At 37.9% G+C, this 23261-nt stretch overlaps 1 protein-coding gene across 2 annotated transcripts in view; it reads right to left on the bottom strand.

The window, feature by feature from the left end:
* Nucleotides 1–23261, bottom strand: part of b3gat2 (beta-1,3-glucuronyltransferase 2 (glucuronosyltransferase S)) — a 27439-nt gene extending 4178 nt beyond the window's left edge. Inside the window, exons 1-3 of one of the 2 annotated variants that reach the window (XM_067421296.1) lie at nucleotides 22221–23257; nucleotides 12013–12157; nucleotides 5253–5401 (exon numbers count right to left, since the gene is read on the bottom strand). In XM_067421296.1, coding sequence (XP_067277397.1) covers nucleotides 5253–5401; nucleotides 12013–12157; nucleotides 22221–22790 — 864 coding nt within the window. In that variant the 5' untranslated portion in view covers nucleotides 22791–23257. Of the gene's footprint in view, nucleotides 1–5252; nucleotides 5402–11963; nucleotides 12158–22220 lie in introns of those variants that run through there. The other variant, XM_067421297.1, reaches the window with a different exon arrangement.

Genomic DNA, 23261 nt, shown 5'->3' with positions numbered 1-23261 from the left:
TAAATGCACCCTTGGTGAGCAAAAATCCTACTGACCCCAGCTTTTACAACATAATCATATATACATGTATACATATGTGTATTAATTATTTGATTCATTTTTTGAGTTAATTATTATATTGAGTTAATTATTAATTAATTATTTGAGTTCATTTTATACTATTCTATAAAATTCACAATTTGCAATGTTAAAAATGTTAGTATATGTAAAAATCAACATTAACAAACATTAATGATTGCTCAGAATGCATTGTTCATTGTTAGTTATCTATTTCATTAACTAATTAACCGTAATCTGGACCAATAACTATAAAATGACTTGCTATAATTGTACAAGAGGGATATAATCTTCACAACATCAGAACTAACTGTTACACGAAGTATCCCAGCTCATTTATTCAGCTGCTGATACAGGTGTATCACTCTAAGGTCCATTGTGGGAAAATAAACATGGATTCTCTGTTTGGGCTGTCTTGTATGAAACCGCTCTCAAACAATGCTTTTGTTAAACATGTTGAAGAAGTGTTTCTTTGGAAGCTAAACAGGCTGAGTATCTGAAGCCTTGAGAGAGAATAATCATTTGAGAGATTGTGGGCAGAGTGAAGCATGCTGGCACGCTGACAGCAGTCTGGCAGGATCTGGTCTGCAGAAGCATGATTGAGACTGACATTAATAAACAGGAGAGTCTATGCACTGACTTCTGTAAATAAACCCGTGAATCTCTCTCACACCCTCTTCACCTCTCTATGTCTATGACATGTTAGCCATCTCTCAAAACAGATCCCCTTTGCCCTCTTCTTCTTCCTCTCTCCCTCTGTCCCTTCCCTCCTTGTCACATCAGTTCAGTCCGATTACTCACATAAGATGACCCCCCTCAATCCTACCCAGGCTCCCTGCCTTTAATTTTGAATTGCATGCTGGGAGTTAGCTGTATTGCCCTGCCTGCAGGCTTAGTCACAGTCATCTGCCAGGGACCCACAAGAACACTTCTACAAATGTGACCTTTCCAAAAGACATTGCTGGCAGTGCTCCACTTGGATAGACGCCCGCTCATGCCCCTCACGAGGACCCATAACTGTTGGCACACACACTTCTGTTTGTTTGCTTCAATAATGCCATTCTCATATAACTGGAATTCAGCCACAAATTTAAGTATATTAAACTCCCACTTTGTCAAAGTAGCGACTCACACTTCTTTGTAACTGTCAGTGGCCTTTCCGTCCTGTTTACAGGCGCGATATCTACACGCTTGCATCCACCACGGTATTGTACCACAGGAATAAACCTGTGCTCTCTACAGTGTGTTTACAATGCAGCACAATACATTATACAATGCATTATGCTGCATCGGGCAAAATGACGCATAGCTGATTGGCTGATGTTGGAAACGTGTCCTGCTCGTGCTGGTGTTGGTGATTAGTGGAATTGTCAGCCCTGCTAATAGTCACTATTAATAACCCAGGCCGACTACCATTAGGGTAATTGGGTGTTAATGATGATGGCAGTAGCCGTGACGTGCGGTACAGGAAGGAAGAGAGCATTTTGACATGTAAGGTGAGTCGACTGAAGAGGTTTGAGATTTAGGCTCTTGAGATAATGGGCCACGAAAGAATGAAGGAGCTTTTTGAATCAGAGTCAAATACATAGGAATGTGTTTTTCCATTTTCAAGCGCTACCTGAGATAGCTATTCACTGTTGTCATTGGTAGAAGAATAGAACTGCGTACAAAGTTATGTTTTCAGAGTAGTACCAAAAAGGTAGTGTTGAGTCACAACGGCCAAAATAATTAGACTCAGACTCAAGAGATACTTGGAGGACTTAGAAATAGAGGAGCATATGGCCGAGAGAGCTCAGCATGCCGCAACTGAAGAAAACATGAAAATAGCAAAAACATCAGCAAATTGCTAACTACATGAACTAACCATGTATTACTGTATTTCTTAATCTTTGTTAACGTTAGTTAATGAAAATAAAGCTGTTCATGGTTTATGTTAGTTCACAGTGCATTAATAATGTTAACAAGATTTTAATAATGTATTAGTAAATGTTGAAATTGTAAATGTTAAAATTAACATTAATTAATAAATGAATGCTTTATAAGTGCAGTTCATTATTAGTTCATGTTAACTAATGCAGTTAACTAATGTTAACTAATGACCATTATACTAAAGTGTTACTGAAATGTGCTGCATAATTTCACAAAGTACCAAATACAGAAACGCACAAATATTTGGGTGTGTTGTGAAATTTAGCAGCTCAAACTCTCTCGGCCACTGTATAGCGATTAGGGAACATCAAAAACTAACTTTTTTAATATGCATGATAATCAAGAGGGGCTTTCGCACCAGGTTGTTCTAGGAACCAGCCACCAAAGTGATTCACTGAGAACTAAATGTTCCCCTATAGGGCCATTTTCCAAATTAAAATTCTGTCATTAATTACTTACCCTAATGTCGTTCGACACCCGTAAGACCTCTGTAGGAACACTTAGGAACACAAATGAAGATATTTTTGTTGAAATCCGATGGCTCAGACAAGCCTTTATTGACACCAATATCATTTCCTCTCTCAAGACCCATGAAATGCACTAAAGATGTTGTTACAAAGCTCATCTCACTACAGCGGTTCTACAATAATTTTATGAAGGGACAAGAAAAGGTTTTGTGGGCAAAAAAAAACTAAAAACGACTTGTATGGGCCGGTTTCGAACCATTATGAATCAGCGTATTGATTCATGATTCGACATTAGGGTAAGTAATTATTGACAGAATTTTGATTTTTGGGTGAACTACAGGTCCTTCTCAAAAAATTTGCATATGTGATAAAAGTTCATTATTTTCCATAATGTAATGATAAAAATTAAACTTTCATATATTTAAGATTCATTGCACAACAACTGAAATATTTCAGGTCTTTTATTGTTTTAATACTGATGATTTTGGCATGCAGCTCATGAAAACCCAAAAATCTCAAAAAATTTGCATATTTCATCCGACTAATAAAAGAAAAGTGTTTTTAATACAAAAAAAGTCAACCTTCAAATAATTATGTTCAGTTATGCACTCAATACTTGGTCGGGAATCCTTTTGCAGAAATGACTGCTTCAATGCGGCGTGGCATGGAGGCGATCAGCCTGTGGCACTGCTGAGGTGTTATGGAGGCCCAGGATGCTTCGATAGCGGCCTTAAGCTCATCCAGAGTGTTGGGTCTTGTGTCTCTCAACTTTCTCTTCACAATATCCCACAGATTCTCTATGGGTTTCAGGTCAGGAGAGTTGGCAGGCCAATTGAGCACAGTAATACCATGGTCAGTAAACCATTTACCAGTGGTTTTGGCACTGTGAGCAGGTGCCAGGTCGTGCTGAAAAACGAAATCTTCATCTCCATAAAGCTTTTCAGCAGATGGAAGCATGAAGTGCTCCAAAATCTCCTGATAGCTAGCTGCATTGACCCTGCCCTTGATAAAACACAGTGGACCAACACCAGCAGCTGACATGGCACTCCAGACCATCACTGACTGTGGGTACTTGACACTGGACTTCAGGCATTTTGGCATTTCCTTCTCCCCAGTCTTCCTCCAGATTCTGGCACCTTGATTTCCGAATGACATGCAAAATTTGCTTTCATCCGAAAAAAAGTACTTTGGACCACTGAGCAACAATCTAGTGCTGCTTCTCTGTAGCCCAAAAGTGGCTTGACCTGGGGAATGTGGTGCCTGTAGCCCATTTCCTGCACACGCCTGTGCACGGTGGCTCTGGATGTTTCTACTCCAGACTCAGTCCACTGCTTCCGCAGGTCCCCCAAGGTCTGGAATCGGTCCTTCTCCACCATCTTCCTCAGGGTCCGGTCACTTCTTCTCGTTGTGCAGCGTTTTTTGCCAAACTTTTTCCTTCCCACTGAGGTGCCTTGATACAGCACTCTGGGAACAGCCTATTCGTTCAGAAATTTCTTTCTGTGTCTTACCCTCTCGCTTGAGGGTGTCAATGATGGCCTTCTGGACAGGGTCGGGTCGGCAGTCTTACCCATGATTGCGGTTTTGAGTAATGAACCAGGCTGGGAGTTTTTAAAAGCCTCAGGAATCTTTTGCAGGGGTTTAGAGTTAATTAGTTGATTCAGATGATTAGGTTAATAGCTCGTTTAGAGAACCTTTTCATGATATGCTAATTTTTTGAGATAGGAATTTTGGGTTTTTATTCTGTATGCCAAAATCATCAGTATTAAAACAATAAAAGACCTGAAATATTTCAGTTGGTGTGCAATGAATTTTTATCATTACATTATGGAAAATAATAAACTTTTATCACATATGCTAATTTTTTGAGAAGGACCTGTATTACCTTGAAGTGACGTATACCGCGCTTGTTGTGACTTTTATTTTGATGGCGCTGAGAACACCGGAGCCTGAACACAGAGTGCTCACATTCTGTCTTCATAATATGTTTAACAATCCTGTCCAGTACGCTATTAGATAGAACTGTTATACAAAGAACGTAGACAGTATATAAAGAAGTATTAGCGTTTGCTGAGCAGAAATGCATAATCATGTTTTGCTTGGTTGAGAGTTTGTAGAGTTCGTTTCTGGAGTGAATGGAGTTCGTTTCTTTGGCCAATCAACGTACACTTACATCACTGGTAGTTCCTATTGTGCACGGTTAGACCCTACTCAGACTAACACACCCTCCAGAAGCTAGCGTTCTGCGAGTGAACAGCGCCTCGTGGTTCCATCCCAAAGAGGCATGAAATCGCTCTCACGGACATTTTCCTGGACCACCTGGTGGAATGACCTGCCGATCTCAATTCGTGCTGCCGAGTCTGTAGCTATTTTTAAAAAACATCTTAAGACACATCTTTTCCAACTGCACCTGACCAATAAAGACTAGCACTTAACTATCCAATTAAATTTTCAGATTGTTTGTCCAAAAAAAAAGTTTGTGTACTGTGCTTAATTAACTGAGACTTCTTACAGCTCTTCCAGGTTGTTGGCCTTGTTTGTTTCGTTGCTTCTATTGCTTTCCCCTTTTTGTAAGTCGCTTTGGATAAAAGCGTCTGCTAAATGATTAAATGTAAATGTACTATAAAGTAGGAGCTAATTTAGTTCTCCCAAAAGGAGTTCCTAAAATCGTTCCTAGTTTCTGCCGTTTGAACACGCCCAAATTCTGAGTACTTCCGCCAATAGCTCTAGGAAATATGAAAAGCTTCCTCCTGTGCAAAAACCTCTAAGGTGAAGGATGCAAATGTAACCTGCTTTACTGACCTGGGTACAGTTCTGGGCCTTTGGCTCCAAGTCCTCCACCTTGGTGATCTGTTTGAGGAAATCTGATTCTTGCATCCCTGGTTTGGCTCCTCTCCTCTTGAACAGGGCACGTGGGTTTGACAGGATCACCTGCAGGTTCACTGCAAAGCCTGCAATTAATTAAAAAAATCAAACTATAGCAAATTATAAATCAAACATTTAAATTAAAATTTATTTTATTTTATTTATTACTTTATCATCTCTGCTGCTTTTAACGTAACAGCTCAGGATAGTCATTACTGAGAAGGGTTTGGAACTCTTGTGTGTTCTTGTGACCGGTCGGTCAGCATTGTCATGATGTCATTTCCTTGTGCCTTTAGAGTGATTCATCTTATACGGCTCGCGTGATTGGCTCAAACCTGGCTGCTGAAGTGAGTGCCCTTAAACAGTGATGGCAGATCGCTAACTGCATACTTTCAGAGGCTGAACAACTGCCATTGAGATAAATGGGAATTCAATCGGATAACTTTCTCCTGGTATTAAAGACCTCGTTTGCAAGAGAGAAAGCCTGGGCTTGGTGCTCATTGAAGTTCATAAAAAATCTTACTTGAAAAGGCCTGAAATTGTTCATTGAAAAATGTTCTAAAATAAATGATTGTTCAAATAATCTCACAATATACTGAAATACATTCCCTCCTTCACTCTGAATTAATGATATGCACAGATGCACAGCTCTTCAGCTTTCTCTTGACCTTATGCATTTCTCATGGGAGCAGGTTGAACCATCCCACTGATGCATGTGGGTCAGGATTAGTGTTTCACCCTCTTGTTTCCATTTCTCTCGATGACTGTCTCAGCCCCCAAACAGGAGAAGGACTTTTCAAATTTTACTATAGGGAATATCAGCTTTTTATCCTGCATGGACACAGGCTGTTTTCTAGGACGCCTGCATTCCAGCTAAAACCACTTGGGCTTCCCTGAAAACCACAGAGGTGAACTCACGATAGCATGGCAATGTTCATCTAAGCCTTGGCTAACTGTGTCCTTGTGTAGTTACAAGGTTTCTCTCCCTCAGATCGACATGCATACTGTCAAGGTTTATTAATAGTTGAAGGCCAGCCAACTCCTTTCTTTTGATCTTTTTCTTTTCTTTTCTTTTTTAAATAACTATATCGCCTTTTGATGTCCCTGTGTACGAGTATTGGGGAAATTATGCAAGAACCTACGCTCAGAGATCTAGGGGCACGGCTTCGATAGAGCTCAAGAGCTGGACACGTTTCTGCTGTTGCACCACCAGCACTTCAGGGTCCATCTAGATGTGATGCATAAAATGTATTGTAAGCCAATCATAAGCATTCACATCCTGATTTTTGAACCAAATCCAAGACCAAAAACTTCATGACCAAGCATTTGTAAGGAATTTCATTAGGGTGGCCTTAATATTGGCAACAACAAAAAAGCAATTGACGTTTAAAACTCATTTTGCCTTACAGAACTGTCAACAGTAATTTAATTTCCAGGGAAATGCATAAATCATGAAATAATTAGTATACTTAAATATGTAAATCATATTCAGAAACGGACTAAAATTAATAAGGGACAATAAGTAAATACTAATAGAGCAATCTGTAAAATGCACATTGAAAAGGGCACCTTTTAAATTAGTTTCATGTTGTCACAACCAACTCGGTTATTTACATAATATTATCATATATTTAAAAAAAGATTTAATTCTGTTAAGGTACAACATGAGCTCACTTATGTAATTCAATCAGTCTGCTGTTTTAGTCCAACCATTATTCTTTGTTCTGTAAATATTCATTTTATACATCAAATGTTTAGCGTCAGTGATATTTTTTGGTAACACTTTAGAATAATGCCCATTAGTTAACATTAGTTGATGTATTAATTAACATGAACTAACCATGAGCAGTACATGTGTTACAGTATTTGTTCATCTTTGTTAACGTTAGTTAAGGAAAATAAAACTGTTCATGGTTTGTTTATGTTAGTTCACAGTGCATTAATAATGTTAACAAGATTGTAAATGTTGAAATTAACATTAAAAAAGATAAATAAATGCTTTATAAGTGGAGTTAATTATTAGTTCATGTTAATGAATGTAGTTAACTAATGTTAACTAATGACTTCTAAAGTGTTAATGATTTTTTTTTCTTACAGAAATGACATTAAATTGATCAAATGTGATTCTGAAATATTACAAAAGAGTTATATTTCTTCTATTATATTCTTTTGAACTTTCTATTAATAAAAGAATCCTGAAAAGTCACGGTTTCCACAAAAATATTAAGCACTGATAATAAAAATAATAAATGATGATTTCTGAAGGATCATGTGATGCTGAAGATGAGTAATGATGCTGGAAAATCAATTTTGCATCACAGATATAATCCAATATAAAACAGTTTTTTTAAATTGTAATATCAAAATATAACTTACATTTATGACTGGTAATGGACTGTAGTCTAGATGTCCATTGTATGGTGTAATTCTTAAATATGTAAATTGTATTGTGCTCACCACAAATAAGCTGTTGTAATCAGTGCATGATACTTATTGAAAATATTATAAATAATTTGCAAAATGCAGTTCTGCCAATGATATTGGTGACACGGATTGTGTAAAGGCTAGTGTGACTCATGGTTTAATCACTGTGTACACTACAGATGCAGCTTTTTGTTTCCGTTTATTCTCATGCATACTCCTTTCAGCTCTTCTCCGCCTAATGTGCAAAACGTTGCTATTGTGTGTTAAAAAGGTTTCCATGTTAAGACAAGCACTTGAGCTCCTCTTCAGGTGAGAGCAGTGCTTGAAAGCAATGAGAGAGGTTGTTTAGGACCTATTCCCTGCTATTGTTTTCGCTCTCAGAAGAAGCCGTATAGCAGGAATACTAAATAACCTTATTGTTCTCAGCTTTTGTTCAGAGAGATGCGTAGTAGAGCCGGCGGATTTATGAACCTTAAACAGCTCATTTTTAACATGCGTTTAGTCTATGCCAATGATGCGTGGAAGCTTATGCATTGTGTGAAGTGTGTGTGCTCACTGTCAGGTAGGCCTGACAATGAATATGTTACATCTGATGACAATGATGATGATTTTATGGGTGAGGGAACATGATATAAAAATATGAGCTTTGGAAAAAGAGCAATAGTGGTAGTAACGGAGATCACAAGAGAAAGAGATGATACCATCTCTTGTTATTAGAGTTTCATGAACAGCATAATATCCAGCGGCAGTGCTGGAGTCTGGGGAATTAGGGATTGCTTCAACTATACGCACTGCTATCTTTGACGTTGTATTCATTCCTTCGAGCACCATATGAGCCCTGCCTCTCTCCATTAGGATGTTTCCAACCTGTCAGCATCTTCTCACCCCACCCTCTGAAATGCATTGCCTGAGAGCTCACGTTCGCTAAAAATGCAGAGGAATTGCTGAATTTAGCTTCAGTAAAAGTGCTTTTTGCCAATTATAGAGAGCGCATGATTGTTTTGTCTGCCTAAAATTGCAGGGTATCTGTTATCTTTGCCTGTCTGTTATGCTTTATAATAGTATGTAATTGCAATATGTTCTTTATCATAGTAAACTAGTAGCATACCATTTGAAAGCTGATTTTTCCGCAGATGACAATGTTTGTTCCGCAAACACATGCTTTTAACATTGCTCTGTTTGAGTATCCTGACCAGCTTGACACATCAACTTCCAATTTACATGTAGTCACTTAGCAGATGCTTTTATCCAAAGTTACTTTCAAATGAGGAACATCACAAGCAGTTTATTAGAAGAGCCGACAATATTTGCAGTACACTGCTAAGGGCCAGGAGTTATTATATTAAGTGCCTTTGTTTATGGTTGTGTTTTAGTTAAGTGCTTGTGGAAGAAGTGTGTTTTCAGCTCTTTCGTGAAGGTTCTGATGGTCTCAGCAGACGGGGTGGAGGTTGGCAGCTCATTCCACTAGAGAAGAACAGATATGATGAAGATTCTGGAAAGCAACTTTTATTATTTCATAGTAAATAAATGACCATATGCCGCACAGTGGGGGAGTTGTTATTAACCAGTGGAATGAGTTTAGGGCAGGGCTAGAATTGTCTGTTTTTCTGTTGTCTATTGCTATTCCGTTTGGAGACACTAGTGCTGTAAAAAGATTGTTTTATTTTCTATTAATTTAATTTTTGTTTGTTTGTTTGTTTGTTTGTTTTGACAACCCCATAATTTGAGTTAGCATCATCATCATCTTCCTTGATTGAACTTTGAGCCTCTGTCCCAAGTAAATACAGTTCAGTATGATTTTTAGTATGATTTATATACTATTATAGTTTTTTTATATACTTTAAATTAGATTTTATTTTTTACATTTCCAGTTTCGCTACAGACCTTCAAATTTCATGTGGCCTTCAGATCAGCTCCAGAACAATGCTTAGAAAGCTTCATTGAATGGGTTTTTCATGGCCGAGCAGCTGCAGTGGTGTAAAGCACACCGCCATTGGCTTCTAACTGCATTGTGCTAAGTGTAAAGTTTGTTGGAGGGGGGATTATGGTGTGGTTGATTTTCAGGGGTTGGGCTTGGCCCCTTAGTTCCAGTGAAACAGTTTGGGGACGGCTTCTTCAACATGACTGCGCACTAGTGCACAAAGCAAGGTTCATAAAGACATGGATGAGTGAGTTTGGTGTGGAGGAACTTGACTGTCCTGATAGAACACCTTTTGGATGAATTAGAGTGGAAACTGCTTGTCCAACATCAGTGCGTGACCTCACAAATGCGCTTCCAGAAGAATGCCTTCCTTAGACATATTTAACTTCTGCGAGTTGCCATAACGATTTCTAATTTTTATGTAATTTAGTTTTTCATGGCCTTTTTTAATAATTAAAATGTAAACTTTTCGTTAATAATCCTTAATAACAACCCTGCCTTAACGTCTCCCCTTAAAAAATACTGACAACGTTGATCTAGCTAGTATAGTATATTATAGTATAGTATAGCATAGCATAGCATAGCATAGCATAGTATAGTATAGTATAGAATAGAATAGAATAGAATAGAATAGAATAGAATAGAATAGAATAGAATAGAATAGAATAGAATAGAATAGTATAGTATAGCATAGTATAGGAGAAAAACCTCTTTAGAAAACTCTGTGGTGTTTCACAGCTTTTCCTCTCAGCTTAGAGCATTTGTCTTGCATATAGAAGCTGCTTTGCTGCCTGCTTTTGGCCAATTTTATACGCCTGTTTGAAACGATTTCAGTGAAGGGCAGTCTGGAAAGTATCAACACGACCAAACTGCAAAGAAGTCCCATCTGTTTATCTGAGCAGGCAAGCTGCTCCTCACACAGCTGATGTTGTGATCATCAGCAACACATGGTATAATGTGGACAGACTATCCTCCAGAACTCAGAAAAGATGGACAGAGATATGGATGGCGGAACTTCAATATCTTAATAACATTAAATAAAATTGAGAGACATTGTGGTGAAACTTGAATACATAATGCTCTGGGTAATGTTGTTCTGCTTCTCAAATACTTTTAAGACATTTACAGTAATGGTTCTGAACTTTAAAGATGACTTCAAGTCCGCTGATGGATAGTAATTGGTCACAGTAGCTCACCTGCAATGCCACGAGTCATGGGATTGAATCCCAGTGAACCGACATACTGATAAAAATGTATACTCTGAAAGCTCTGTAAATCGCTTTGGATAAAAGCATCTGTCTAATGAATAAATTAAACTTAAATGGAAGCTTTCAGATGGGCAGGATGTAATTGTTTTTAAGTTGAAGTTTACGTGATTTGCACAAATTAGTTCTGAAATTCAAAACCAGCTGGATGAAAGAATGTGCTAGTCACCAGAAACCTGTTAATTAAGGAATCTATTGTCAAAAAACGTTCTCTGTCACATGAGCCAAATAATGTTTAGAGCCTATGCAAATTTCAGGTTTTAGAGCCTTTTTTGTAGAGCCTATGCACATTTCAGGTCTTTTTTTTTCTGAGAACTGGTCAAATGTTTTTACTTTTTCTTTTCTAAAAACATTTTTTCAAATGGCTACTTAATCTCTAATATTAAACCAGCTATAAAAACTACAGTGAGTGAGAGGAGAATATAGCACTCCTCTGAGGCAAAAGATTTTTCAGGTCTAAGGCATAGCTGCTTGTTGTTGTTGTTTTTTTCCAGGATGCCCATATTAACATCAGACTATTTATACTGCATTCCTCAGTGAGGTTTCAACATTAAAATAGGGAGAAAATGCATTATAAAGTGACTAATCAACACAATCAATAAAGCTTTTCGAATATAATATAATGATTTGAATGTTTAGATTGTTCCATGTTAATTCATTAGCTTTTGGATTTCCTTACGTACATTCGATTTTGTGTTAATCAGTTTTAATAGCTTTCAGTGACACACTCCAATAGCCCTTCTAGAATGTTTGGCCATTATTAAAGGACATACAAAATGCAGTAAACATCAATTTTCTGTTGTTTTCCAGTTCTGTTACGCAGCAGAAACAGCGTCAGCTTGAATGCTTCAGCCTACTCTGACGTTTATGGTTCAGCCTTGTATGCTGCTTCTGCGCATGATGTAAAACAGGCACAATAGTCATTTTTTCAAATATATGCGACATTTGTTCCTGGTTAGATAACATTGTTGCAGGTATCATTCAGTTTTGTCATAATAATAATCAATAAAAATCGCTAGCAGCGTTTTGATAACTTACTATGGGGGAAAAATTACTCCTGTGTAGGTCGATCTTAGTGACGTCTTACCAGCCATGTCAATTGCAAACGGCCTGTCGGCTTTCCAGCCTGTGTACCAGCCAACCACTTTCCCCTTTTCCACCAGGGGACGCTCGTACCTCCGGCCTCCAACGAGTCCCACTGGCCACACTGACACTCTCCTGGTTGACCGCATCTGTAGAAGATGGTAAATATGAAAATATTACAAACACAATGCACAGAAAAAAGTTTATTTTCTGATTACTGGGGGTGGGGTGGGGGGACTTGCCTCAATGGTTGATAGGGCCCTGCTTCAAAACCATACACTGTAAAAAAAATCTTTGCTGGTTTAACCAAAAAAATAGGTAACCTGATTGCCTTAAAATTTTGAGTTTATTGAAATTTTAAATTTTAGTTGATACAATGAAGGAAATTGGTTTGGGGGGGGGGGGGGTGCTGTTTCATGCATACTGAGCTTTTTACACTGTTAAAGACTTGGATTCCCATCCTAAACATAGACAAAGTTTCAAAAAATTATGTTGGACGTTTGATGGAGTATTTCTTTACCAAAAATACTCCTTCAGGTTTATCATAAGTTTCAGAGAGTTTTTTTTCGAGTATGGCTCGGTTTGACGTTAATAGAACGGAATGTCCTTGTATGGGGCTCTTCTCCCGGTAGGGTGCGCGCGCGTGACTAGAGCGAGAGAGGAAATGCATGCCCATAAACACTCACTCAGATGGAGATCCATTCGTCCGTAAACACTTATGACGCGCCGCGCTACCGCTCCACTTTATTCCTCTGGGTGATATCAACACTTCTGCACAGCATTACCTGAAGGCAGCGCTGCATTTGAACCGATTTGAATGCAGAAATGACGGGAAGCTTCACAACATCGCGGATTTCCACAGTCAATGCTGTCACAGGACTTCACCAAATCATACCAAAGAAGTGTGTTTTTGACGGAGCGGTCCCAGCGATAAAGGTTCGGTCCTGCTTTGGAAGCAGCCGGTGAGTAAAACTGCTTCAAATGTTTATGCTGTTGTCGCGTGAGTAAACATCAGTAAACGGCACGATCGCGTGCTTCGTCATTCAAATGCGCTAAAGGTTAACGTTACTCCATTGTTGTTCTATATAACGTTAACTTACACTAGTCTGACGTGCAAAACCGTTTTGCTTGCTACTGCTAAGGCTTAGTCGCATACAATAGTCCATAAACCGAATCATGTCCTCATAAACTGCGAGTAAACACACACAAATGTTGACAGGCCACTAAATACAGTACATACCACAGAGACGGACGTCCTGCTGTTGCTGTTTCTCCTGTTCAATTTATTTCATCCTAATTCTGGATCACATATTAGCTGAATCCGATCGATAGCATACATGGGTCGATAGCATACTTGGGTTTTTCCACGCTTGAGGACGCTTTGGGTGCGCTCGTCATTCTTTAGCTCCGCCCACACGATACGCCTCCAGGCGCTCAGTTTTTTCCGGAAAGACTCGGTACAGCCTATATTTATTTTATAAATCTTTCAATAATATTGAATAAAGGTAGTCGATTCTAAAAATAATAATAATTGTATTAACTCAAATTTTTTATTTCAATGAACTCAATTTTAAGGCAACCAGGTAATTTTTTTTATTTATTTTTTTACAGTGTATGAGTACTTAAAGGAGCAAGTATAGTACTTCCACACACAGCATGGCTTATTATAAAATCCTGGCTCATTTTCAGCATAAATAAATCCGTCCACCTGCAACTTGCTGGAGACAGCACACATTGCTCTTCAGTTTCATAAACACGATCACATCTGATTGAACCACCCGGCAACACTAAAACTGTCATTTCCAACAAGATACCATCTTCCTTGAGAAATTTTAAACATCCTACTGCTGAAAGAATCTGCTTTATTCTTCATTCCTTCATATATAATAAAAATAAAAACTACTTGCCACTGGGGGAATGAGCGCTGCTGCAATTTCTCAAACAAATGGTCAGAGTAGTCTTTGAATATTTAATGGTTGTGCTATTTATGTGAGTGTTGTACTCATTCGGGTGACGTGTCTATGGCTGACGGCCCTAAGCAATGGACAAGCTTTGAAGCCCAAACTGCTGCCCCTTTAGCTGTGTTTCTGTGCCTGTCCTCCTCACTCTCTTCAAAGGCTTCGTCTCCATAATGGTTGCTCTTAAAGTGTAACACAGCTCAAAGGCAAAGTCAAAGAATTCTCTATAGCAAAGAGGATGTCATCTGCAGGTGCCAAGCATGCTTTTGCATTGAGGATGACAACAAGGGCAACAGACACAGCCATCAAATGCAATGTCACATACACTGTTCTTTGAGTTAAGCTCTCAAGCTACTGGCAAGGCATCTGTATTTGGCAGTTTTTGTGACCAGTGTGTTTTCCTGTAGGGACAGGGAATAAAAAATTCTGGCCCCATTTTGACACAGTGCAGAGACATACATTTGTTGTAGACGAGTGTGTTCAATATCTTTAGGGAGGCTAAATCACCTTTGGTAACAAAACTCTACATGCTGCCTGACAGTTCCAGAGAGGATTCGAATAATAATAAAAAACAACAACACAAATCTAGCGGGGAACTATATTTCTAGGGAAAGACAGGTTACATCTGAGAACAATAAATCTAATGCAGAATTCGAGGTGATGTCAATGTGTTATTGGTCTGGCAGGGTAGCAGCCTATACAGTATACTCTACCATGAAATTTAGAGTGTATTTTTTTTTCCTTAAATACATACACAGAAAAACGAATTAAAATGATATTTCTCGTAAATGCTTTCAACTAACAATGTCTGAAAATCTTTGAAACCAGAAGCATCTCTATGAAGATATATTCATTCTTATTTTACTACACTGACTTTAAACTCAAAACAAGTAAAAAAAATAGTGAGTGCAGTAGGCAGAAGTGTGGCTTTTCAAGTAAATGTATCTTATTTTTATATATTTCATTTGTAAACTTACCTGTTATGGATATTTTATTTTTTATTTTGCAGTAATGATTTGATAAAGCATTGTTGTCCCAGCAGACCACAACAAGCAACATTACATTTCATTGCTCGTTTGGTTTCTTTATTCCAGAGTCATGCAGGAAAAAAGATAAAGCTAAATCGTGCATAAAATAGTAAATTGTATGCATGATTTATAAATCGAGGGAAATAATTGGTAAATCGTGCACACAAATTACCTTTTTTATCTTCTTGCATGTGACATGCGGGGCTCCGTACTTTTTTAGTTGTGCACTGTTATTATAGCCTAGAAATCTAGACGCACCCTAGCGGCAGCAAATTTAATCTGCCCGCGAGTGTCGTCTAGGAACTCTCAATACCCTTCTGAGGTGTATTCCTCTCAATCTGGACGGGCCAATCACATCGTGTATAGAGTCGGCGGGCGGGGCCATAATGACGACAGCCGAGTTGCGTTTGCGTGCTTCTAGTAAACACAGAAACTGGCGGACGGCGGTCTTTCGAATCAGCTTTGACTGCGATTCTGGAAGACTTGGAGTTAAGCTTTTCTCTGAGAAAAGAACAAAGAACGGCACTGAAGTCATTCTTAAAAAGGGAAGATGTGTTCGGAGTTTAGCCGACTGGATACGGTGAATGTTTAATCTATCAACAAGCTCTGTTTCACCTTCGTTGCACCTTCGTTGCTCTGTAGCGCTATCCTATCGCGTGCAGAGGGAGTTTGAAAGACAACCGTTTATCCCGCCCCTCGGATTGAGCCGTCAATGGTGAGTTTCCAGACCAAACATCTTGATGTGGGTCTGGCTTGTCAGGCTACCGTTATTATGCTTCTTGTTGTCATCTGCTTACACTGTACAAGCAAAATGTGTGACGCTTGGTCATTGTTGTATTTGTCCTGCCCCTCCTCCACTGTGATTGGACAGCTGGGTAAAAAGTGACAGTGATGAGCGCTGCGTTTTACCCAAAGTTGAAGATTATTCTTTCAACTCTCGACGACCAGTAAAAGACGATGGGCGTGAAATAGACAGTCAGCGCATAACGTTGTTGCTCCTAGCATTTAAAAAATGTGCCAACTTAACGAAAGTTATCATGAGCATTGTAATGTTTGAAGAGGATGCCATAATAAATGTTAGTTGACAATACTTCATGCTGTGGAAATACCAAGGGGGTAATCTAGCACTCAGAAAGCGTTCCACCCATAGGGGCGGCCATTGCTAACCAAGCCATCACCTGCTGTTAGCATCCCATTGACTCCCATTCATTTTTGAGTCACTTTGACAGTGAATAACTTTACATCTGAGACGTTTAAAGACTCCATTTGTCTATTGTTTATTTCTAAAGAAACACGACAATGCATAAAAGGCTCCATTACCTTGTATCTTACACTATCGCCCCGTAGAAGCTGTTTTTGTAAAAATAGGCTAACGATTGCGTCATAACCAACGCGACTCTGTCACACAGTTGAGAAATTACCGTATAGACCTGAGGAGACGCTCGCAGGCAATCTTTTACTGTCTGAGGCAGTCGGGGGGACGTGGAGACATAAAGTCCGATAAAGTCAAGGGAGAAGAATGGAGAGAAGCCCATAGTGAGCCAAAAGCAACGGGAGAAAATATTTAAACAACGGGATTCAGATTTCACTTTCCACAACTACTAGAAGACCTACAACTGTCAGACAGGTTGCTCACGTCACATCTACGTCGTCAAGCTCAGTCTGAGCCTGCGCAGTTCGCTCAGCCATCAGGAAGTGAGTGCTCCTTTACTGACATCACTAAACGCCGTAGAAGTCAATGGGATAGCTCTGTCCATTTCTTTTACTGTCTATGGGAAATACAAACCGGAAGACAAAACACAACGAGCACATCGCTGAAAATGGGCAGGGCTACATAGACTGTATAAAAACATGAACGTGTAGAGACTAGTTGTGGATATCATGACCCTTACATCATGACCCAGGAAAAGCATGCAGTCTGGTAAAGCGTCACATTCGGGATTGATTATATCACGCTCCATTATTTTGTTGGACAAATTAATTTTCATCTTATCGCGTTACTATTCTATCCAAAAAAATAACAGCTAAACAATAAAAAAATCTTTTTTTTTAATTTGCATGTTTGATAACAAAGCTGTTTTAACACAAAATGATTTTCCACACTCCATTTAAGCAGCTGAAGACAATTTTTCCACAAGCATTTGATCAATGACCATAAGCGCACTGTACCGTACTCCCTACTAAACCTTAATTTAAAAAAACTCACTTGTTTCACTGTTTCTCTGTCACCTCTCTGTACCACCTTGTACTTTTCTAGCCATTTTTCTTTTATGTTACTGTCGCCTTAGGATGAATCACTCAAGCAGTAGCATTTCTGGTTGGGGAAGACAGTATGTGCTAAATGAATACAATTCCCTTTGTGTCATTAATATTTGTCGTTATGAAGCACTAGCTGTTGAAAGTGGCCAAATGACTCTCATTGTTGTGCTGTGTAATGTGTTTGTGTTGAGCAGAGCAGAGGTCATCAGCATACTGACACTGCGCTCTACCCCTCAGGGGCCGTTCCATGTGTTCATCCACATGTCCAGCTGTGTTCTGGAGAAATGGAGAGAGAGAAAGAGGCAGAGGGAGGGAGGGATGCACAAAGCAAGCATTGAAGAAATAAGGAGAGCGGTAAGGCCTGTGGCAGAGGAAAAGAGAACGGCTAAAACAGGAGGAAAAGCAGAGGTAAAAGAAGGGTAGAATAATTGATGATAAATGAGACGATGAGCTATAAGTGCCGGGTTTGGGCAACTGCCAAAAGAGAGGAGATTTTCTGTGACTGTAGATAGAACTGAGTGCAATGCAGTGAAGGAAACCTCTTCTCTCCCCTTATAACTGCTACCAGTGGCTTCCTGGTGCCAGCTGCAACAGCTGTGCATAAGTTAGCCTAAATGGACACCAAGTTACAACTTACGCACTAACTTAAAGCATAACTCTATAAACTAATATTTATAGAAGCTTCTATAATGTAGCAGACTGACTGAACTGCATCAATAAACTCGTTTTTACCATGCTTCAATTCTTTTGACATATGCTGTATATGACAATGCTGACATTTACACTCGTTTACATTTTAAGAGAGAGAACATTATATGAAAAGCTTACTTTGTTAGCGGCTCTTTAACACAAACTTGTCCTAAATAGCTATGTGTTGTGCGTGTCATACAAAATTAGTCATAATAATCAATAAATGTAATTTCTTATGTTTTTTGTATCAGTACATTTTTTTTATCCTTATTAATTTAGTTTCAAATACAGTTTTTGAATGTTATTTAGCCTACATATAATAACATAGTGATTAAATGGTATCGTATTTTATGGAAACTTATTTTTATCAACATGAGATGGAAGAAGTTAGAATTAAGGATGAACTGGATAAACGTCATATTATATGGGGCGCCATTTGTAAAGTGGCCAACTCTGAAAAAAAAAACAGCAACATTTTGTCACATTTAGCTTCAAACAATGTTTAAATAACTGGTTTAAATTTTTGACAGTCACTTTTTAGCCCATATACAACAATATTTGTCAAATTAGAGATATTTTAAATAGTTCAATCTAAATATGAAATGTTACAACTAAACGTTAAATGCTAAATTTACATCTAAATGCTACATTTAAATCTAAATGTTAAATCTAAATCAAAATGTTAAATCTAAATCAAAATGTTAAATCTAAATGTTATATCTAAATCTAAATGTTAAATATTAAATCTAAATCTAAATGTTAAATGTTAAATCTAAATTTGAAATCTAAATCTAAATGTTAAATCTAAATGTTAAATCTAAATTTGAAATCTAAATCTAAATGTTAAATCTAAATGTTATATCTAAATGTTAAATCTAAATCTAAATGTTATATCTAAATGTTAAATCTAAATGTTAAATCTAAATCTAAATGTTATATCTAAATCTAAATGTTAAATCTAAATGTTAAATCTAAATGTTATATCTAAATGTTAAATCTAAATGTTAAATCTAAATGTTAAATCTAAATGTTAAATCTAAATGTTAAATCTAAATGTTAAATCTAAATCTAAATGTTAAATCTAAATGTTAAATGTTAAATCTAAATTTGAAATCTAAATCTAAATGTTAAATCTAAATGTTAAATCTAAATGTTAAATCTAAATTTGAAATCTAAATCTAAATGTTAAATCTAAATGTTAAATCTAAATGTTAAATCTAAATGTTAAATCTAAATGTTAAATCTAAATCTAAATGTTAAATCTAAATGTTAAATCTAAATCTAAATGTTAAATCTAAATCTAAATGTTAAATCTAAATCTAAATGTTAAATCTAAATGTTAAATCTAAATATAAATGTTAAATCTAAATGTTAAATCTAAATGTTAAATCTAAATATAAATGTTAAATCTAAATGTTAAATCTAAATGTTAAATCTAAATGTTAAATCTAAATCTAAATGTTAAATCTAAATCTAAATGTTGAATCTAAATGTTTCGATTAAAACTAAATATTTAACTAAAATGCAAATTTAAAATGCCGATATCCCCGCTCGCCCCTGACCAGGTACGGTAACTGTTAACGAAGCGATGTTGTTCAAAATGTCCAACGAATCGGCGTTACGTAGTTACCGTACCTGAACATTCAACCGTTCTTCAAAAACATTCAAAAACACACACAAACCGTTCTTATGAACAACACATTCTCACACCCAACTCGTCACATATGGACGCTTGACCAGGACCCCTTGTCATCACTTTTCAACGAACTGGGCGTACCTTTATCGTCAATTTTCGACGCGTAATTTTTTGGGTGCTCCATTCATTTCAATGAGAAACCTTTGGCGTCATACACAGACGCATTTAATTCTTTGCGTTTGTAAAAGCAGACATGATTTTATTAATATTTAAAGATGTATGTCATTGTGTGACTCGTGTGTTTTTAATAATGACGTGCACAGAGCAAGAGCGAGCGCTCTTCTCACCATCAATATTAGATACGCCCTTTACCTGCTGATTGGCTACAAGTTTGTTATTCCACTCAGCCCGTGTCCTTTTTCTAAAATGGTTTTGAAATAAGACTTACCCCACCTTTAACACAGATTTAGATTTAACATTTAGATTTAGATTTAACATTTAGATTTAGATTCAACATTTAGATTTAACACAGATTTAGATTTAACATTTAGATTTAACACAGATTTATATTTAACATTTATATTTAATATTTAGATTTATATTTAACATTTAGATTTAACATTTAGATTTAGCATTTAGATTAAACATTTAACGTTTAGTTGTAACATTTAATATTTATATTGAACTATTTAAAATATATTAAATATAAGTTGACAAATATTGTTGTAAATAAGCTAAAAAGTGACTTTCAAAAATGCAAACCAGTTTTTTAAACATTGTTTGAAGCTAAATGTGACAAAATGTTGCTGATATTTTCAGCATGAGCCGCTTTACAAACGACGCCCCATAATATGATGCCACAATGTATTACTTAACAGAGAGCTTAAGACCAAAGAAAGTACAGAGAAAGTTACAAACTATTTACCAAGCCTCTAGTGTCGACTTTACGTTACAACCTGCATCGTGGCCTTTTTATAGTCCCCAGAAAAAAAAGAAATGGATAATCATAAGATGTCGTTTAAAGAAACACACTCACATGGTAATGTGTTACTGTTTTAGGTTTTGGTGAATTGGTGGCTAATTTGTTTGAATATTTACTCATTCATACATTTTTATACCGTCACTTTATGCCTAACGACGGTGTGAACCTTTGTGATTTTGTCTGAAAATTGCAAGTTTATGTATGAATTCATATTATATTGTCACCTTGACACCTTGTAAAAATAGATGTTTTTTCAAGAGATTGGCATGAAAAAGACAAAAATTCTGTCATTATTTACTCACCTCATGTTGGTCAAACAACAAAAAGAACCCCCAAAACTAATAACAATGTTAAATGTGGTCTATATATGACCTATGCATCGCATACTTAGTTTCAGGTTTGTCTGTTCCTCATACAAACAGCTTTTTATGTAATTTTTGGAGCTTGACATCAATGTTTTTTGACTGCAAAAGAGCTTCGTAAAGATTCTTTAAAATATCTCCTTTTTCCATTGAGTAAATAATGACAGAAAATTATTTTTTTAATGTGAGTCGAGATGTAGAAAAACTCAACCTGTGTAAGACAGAGCCAGTGACAGAGAGTGTTATCCGTTTCATCCATCGTCCACAGACAACCGCTTAAACAGACAAATCTTAATTTCCCAGCTGTCAGGACGCTTTGTCGTTTCTCTGTGACTTCCACTGTCTTAAATTGGGTTAATTCACTTTGCTTGGCTACACAGTATACTGGGTCGCCTTCCTTTATGTGCGTCAACCTCTGCACATTTAGAGACTCATAAGAAATAGATAGAAATGGCACACACCACATGAATCTCCATGGGGACAGATGTTACAGCAAGCTCTCCAGAGACATTGCTAGTTATTTATTAACTGCCAACCAACTTTTCATAGCCTACATCTATTTCTCTCTAAACTCTACATTTAAGTGTAATGCAAACCTTGGGTACAAAACACCTTGGTGTGTGTTGTTCAGTGACAATAAAGAGCTTAAATCGACTTGACCATGGTACCAAATTGTTTTAACTGCAGGTTTAAGTTAGATTGCAACTATACATTTTTAGCTTTCAATTTTATTTTATTTTTACAGTGCAGGTTACTGTAGAGCGGGCCTGAGTTGTACCTATACAAAATATCACACATTGTAAAGCAAGTTACTCCACATTCCCCATTTATAAACATTTCCCCCGGTCTTACAGATGGTATTGCCTAGTTATTATTTGATGGAAGAAATAAGATGGGTATAGCCTATATATATATATATATATATATATGAATCTGCTTCTCCATGAAAAAAAAAAACTACTAACTCATCCTGCATTTGAGTTGCTGTACAGACAGTCATGCACCTATTCAATGGCTCCTCACATCAGGAAGAGAGACCTAGGAGTGGTAGCAACTGCCTAGCAACACCCTAGCAACAGTAACCACTAGTTCCAGCCATATCTCTATACAGAATGCCATGTATTATTGACTTTGACCAGTGTGGGCCAGCAGGGCTTTATAGCCCCAGACATATCTGTATCAGACTAGTTAATTATGATGTGGCACTATTTCATTCATATTTTCCAGATTTCAATCATTACTGCACTTATAAACTGAGTAGGAAAAAACAATAGTCATCTTAATAAGCCGCATTTACCTCTTCAAATAACTCAAGGCTGTAAGTGTTATCATCATCCGCGAAGAAAACGACTCCTTTATCTTTGGACGCGCGGTGTCCTCTGAGCCAGCCGAGCGCTAAGTTCCTTTGCTCGGTCGCTCGGGGCATCCCCGTCCGCTTGAACCTGCGCGGGGTGAACACGTTCAGGTGAGTGTATCGCAGACCAGAGCGGGCAAGAAAACGCGAAACCAGCTCCGTGTGGGAGTTCGAGTCTTCCACCACTATCCAGTGGAACTGCGGAACCTGGCGGAACGTATTTGCCAAGCGGGTGAGCTCTGCTTTCTGCACCGCTCGGCTGTACGTGGGAGTGATGGCATAAACGACCGGGAGAGATGTGGCGTTACTCCCGCTGCTGGTGGTGCTGCTGCTGCTGCTGGTCCTAGTCGTCCTGACGACCTGCCGCTGCTGCTGCACATTCCCCAGCCGAGACAAATAGAAGCTGGCCGTGTTCCGAACAGACAATCTCTTCGTATCGATGTCGATCACGATGATCACTATCAATATCCACGGAAGAAGGATGAAAAAGCGAGTGTAGAAGATGGATTTCATTGTGCCCGAAGAACAAGCGCTGTTTAATGTGAAGAATTAACAGTCCGCCACAAACAGAGCAGTTCATTCAGAGGCGAATATTGTATTACTGCAGAATATTACTTTTTAAACTTCCTTTGAAGCCTCTCCTCGCGTGTTTTTTATCCAGTAGCCGCAGTCCACGAACGGTTAAACTTCCCATTTCCCTCAACTAAACGCGCTGTTGCGATCCCATCCCGTCCTGCGCTCCGCCAGTCAGTCCGTTCCCGGGGAAGATGCTCATATGTCTCCAGTCGTTCAGCGCAGAGAACAGTGCCAACAATTACAACAGGTCATTTTTTTGATCACGTGCACACCTTGGGGTGCAATAAAGCCATGTAGGTATAACGATTTCTCAAATCTGCACCGAATGTTGGGACTGAGGAGCTGATGGTCCGACAAACGCTGCTATGGTCTGTTGAAATGAGGGAGACTGAGACTTCAAACTGAGAT

Source organism: Pseudorasbora parva, chromosome 17, assembly GCF_024679245.1.
Source record: "Pseudorasbora parva isolate DD20220531a chromosome 17, ASM2467924v1, whole genome shotgun sequence".
In the NCBI taxonomy this organism is placed as follows: Eukaryota; Metazoa; Chordata; class Actinopteri; order Cypriniformes; family Gobionidae; genus Pseudorasbora; species Pseudorasbora parva.
Note: the sequence above shows the minus strand (reverse complement) of the source record. Positions and strands in the feature narration are given on the sequence as shown.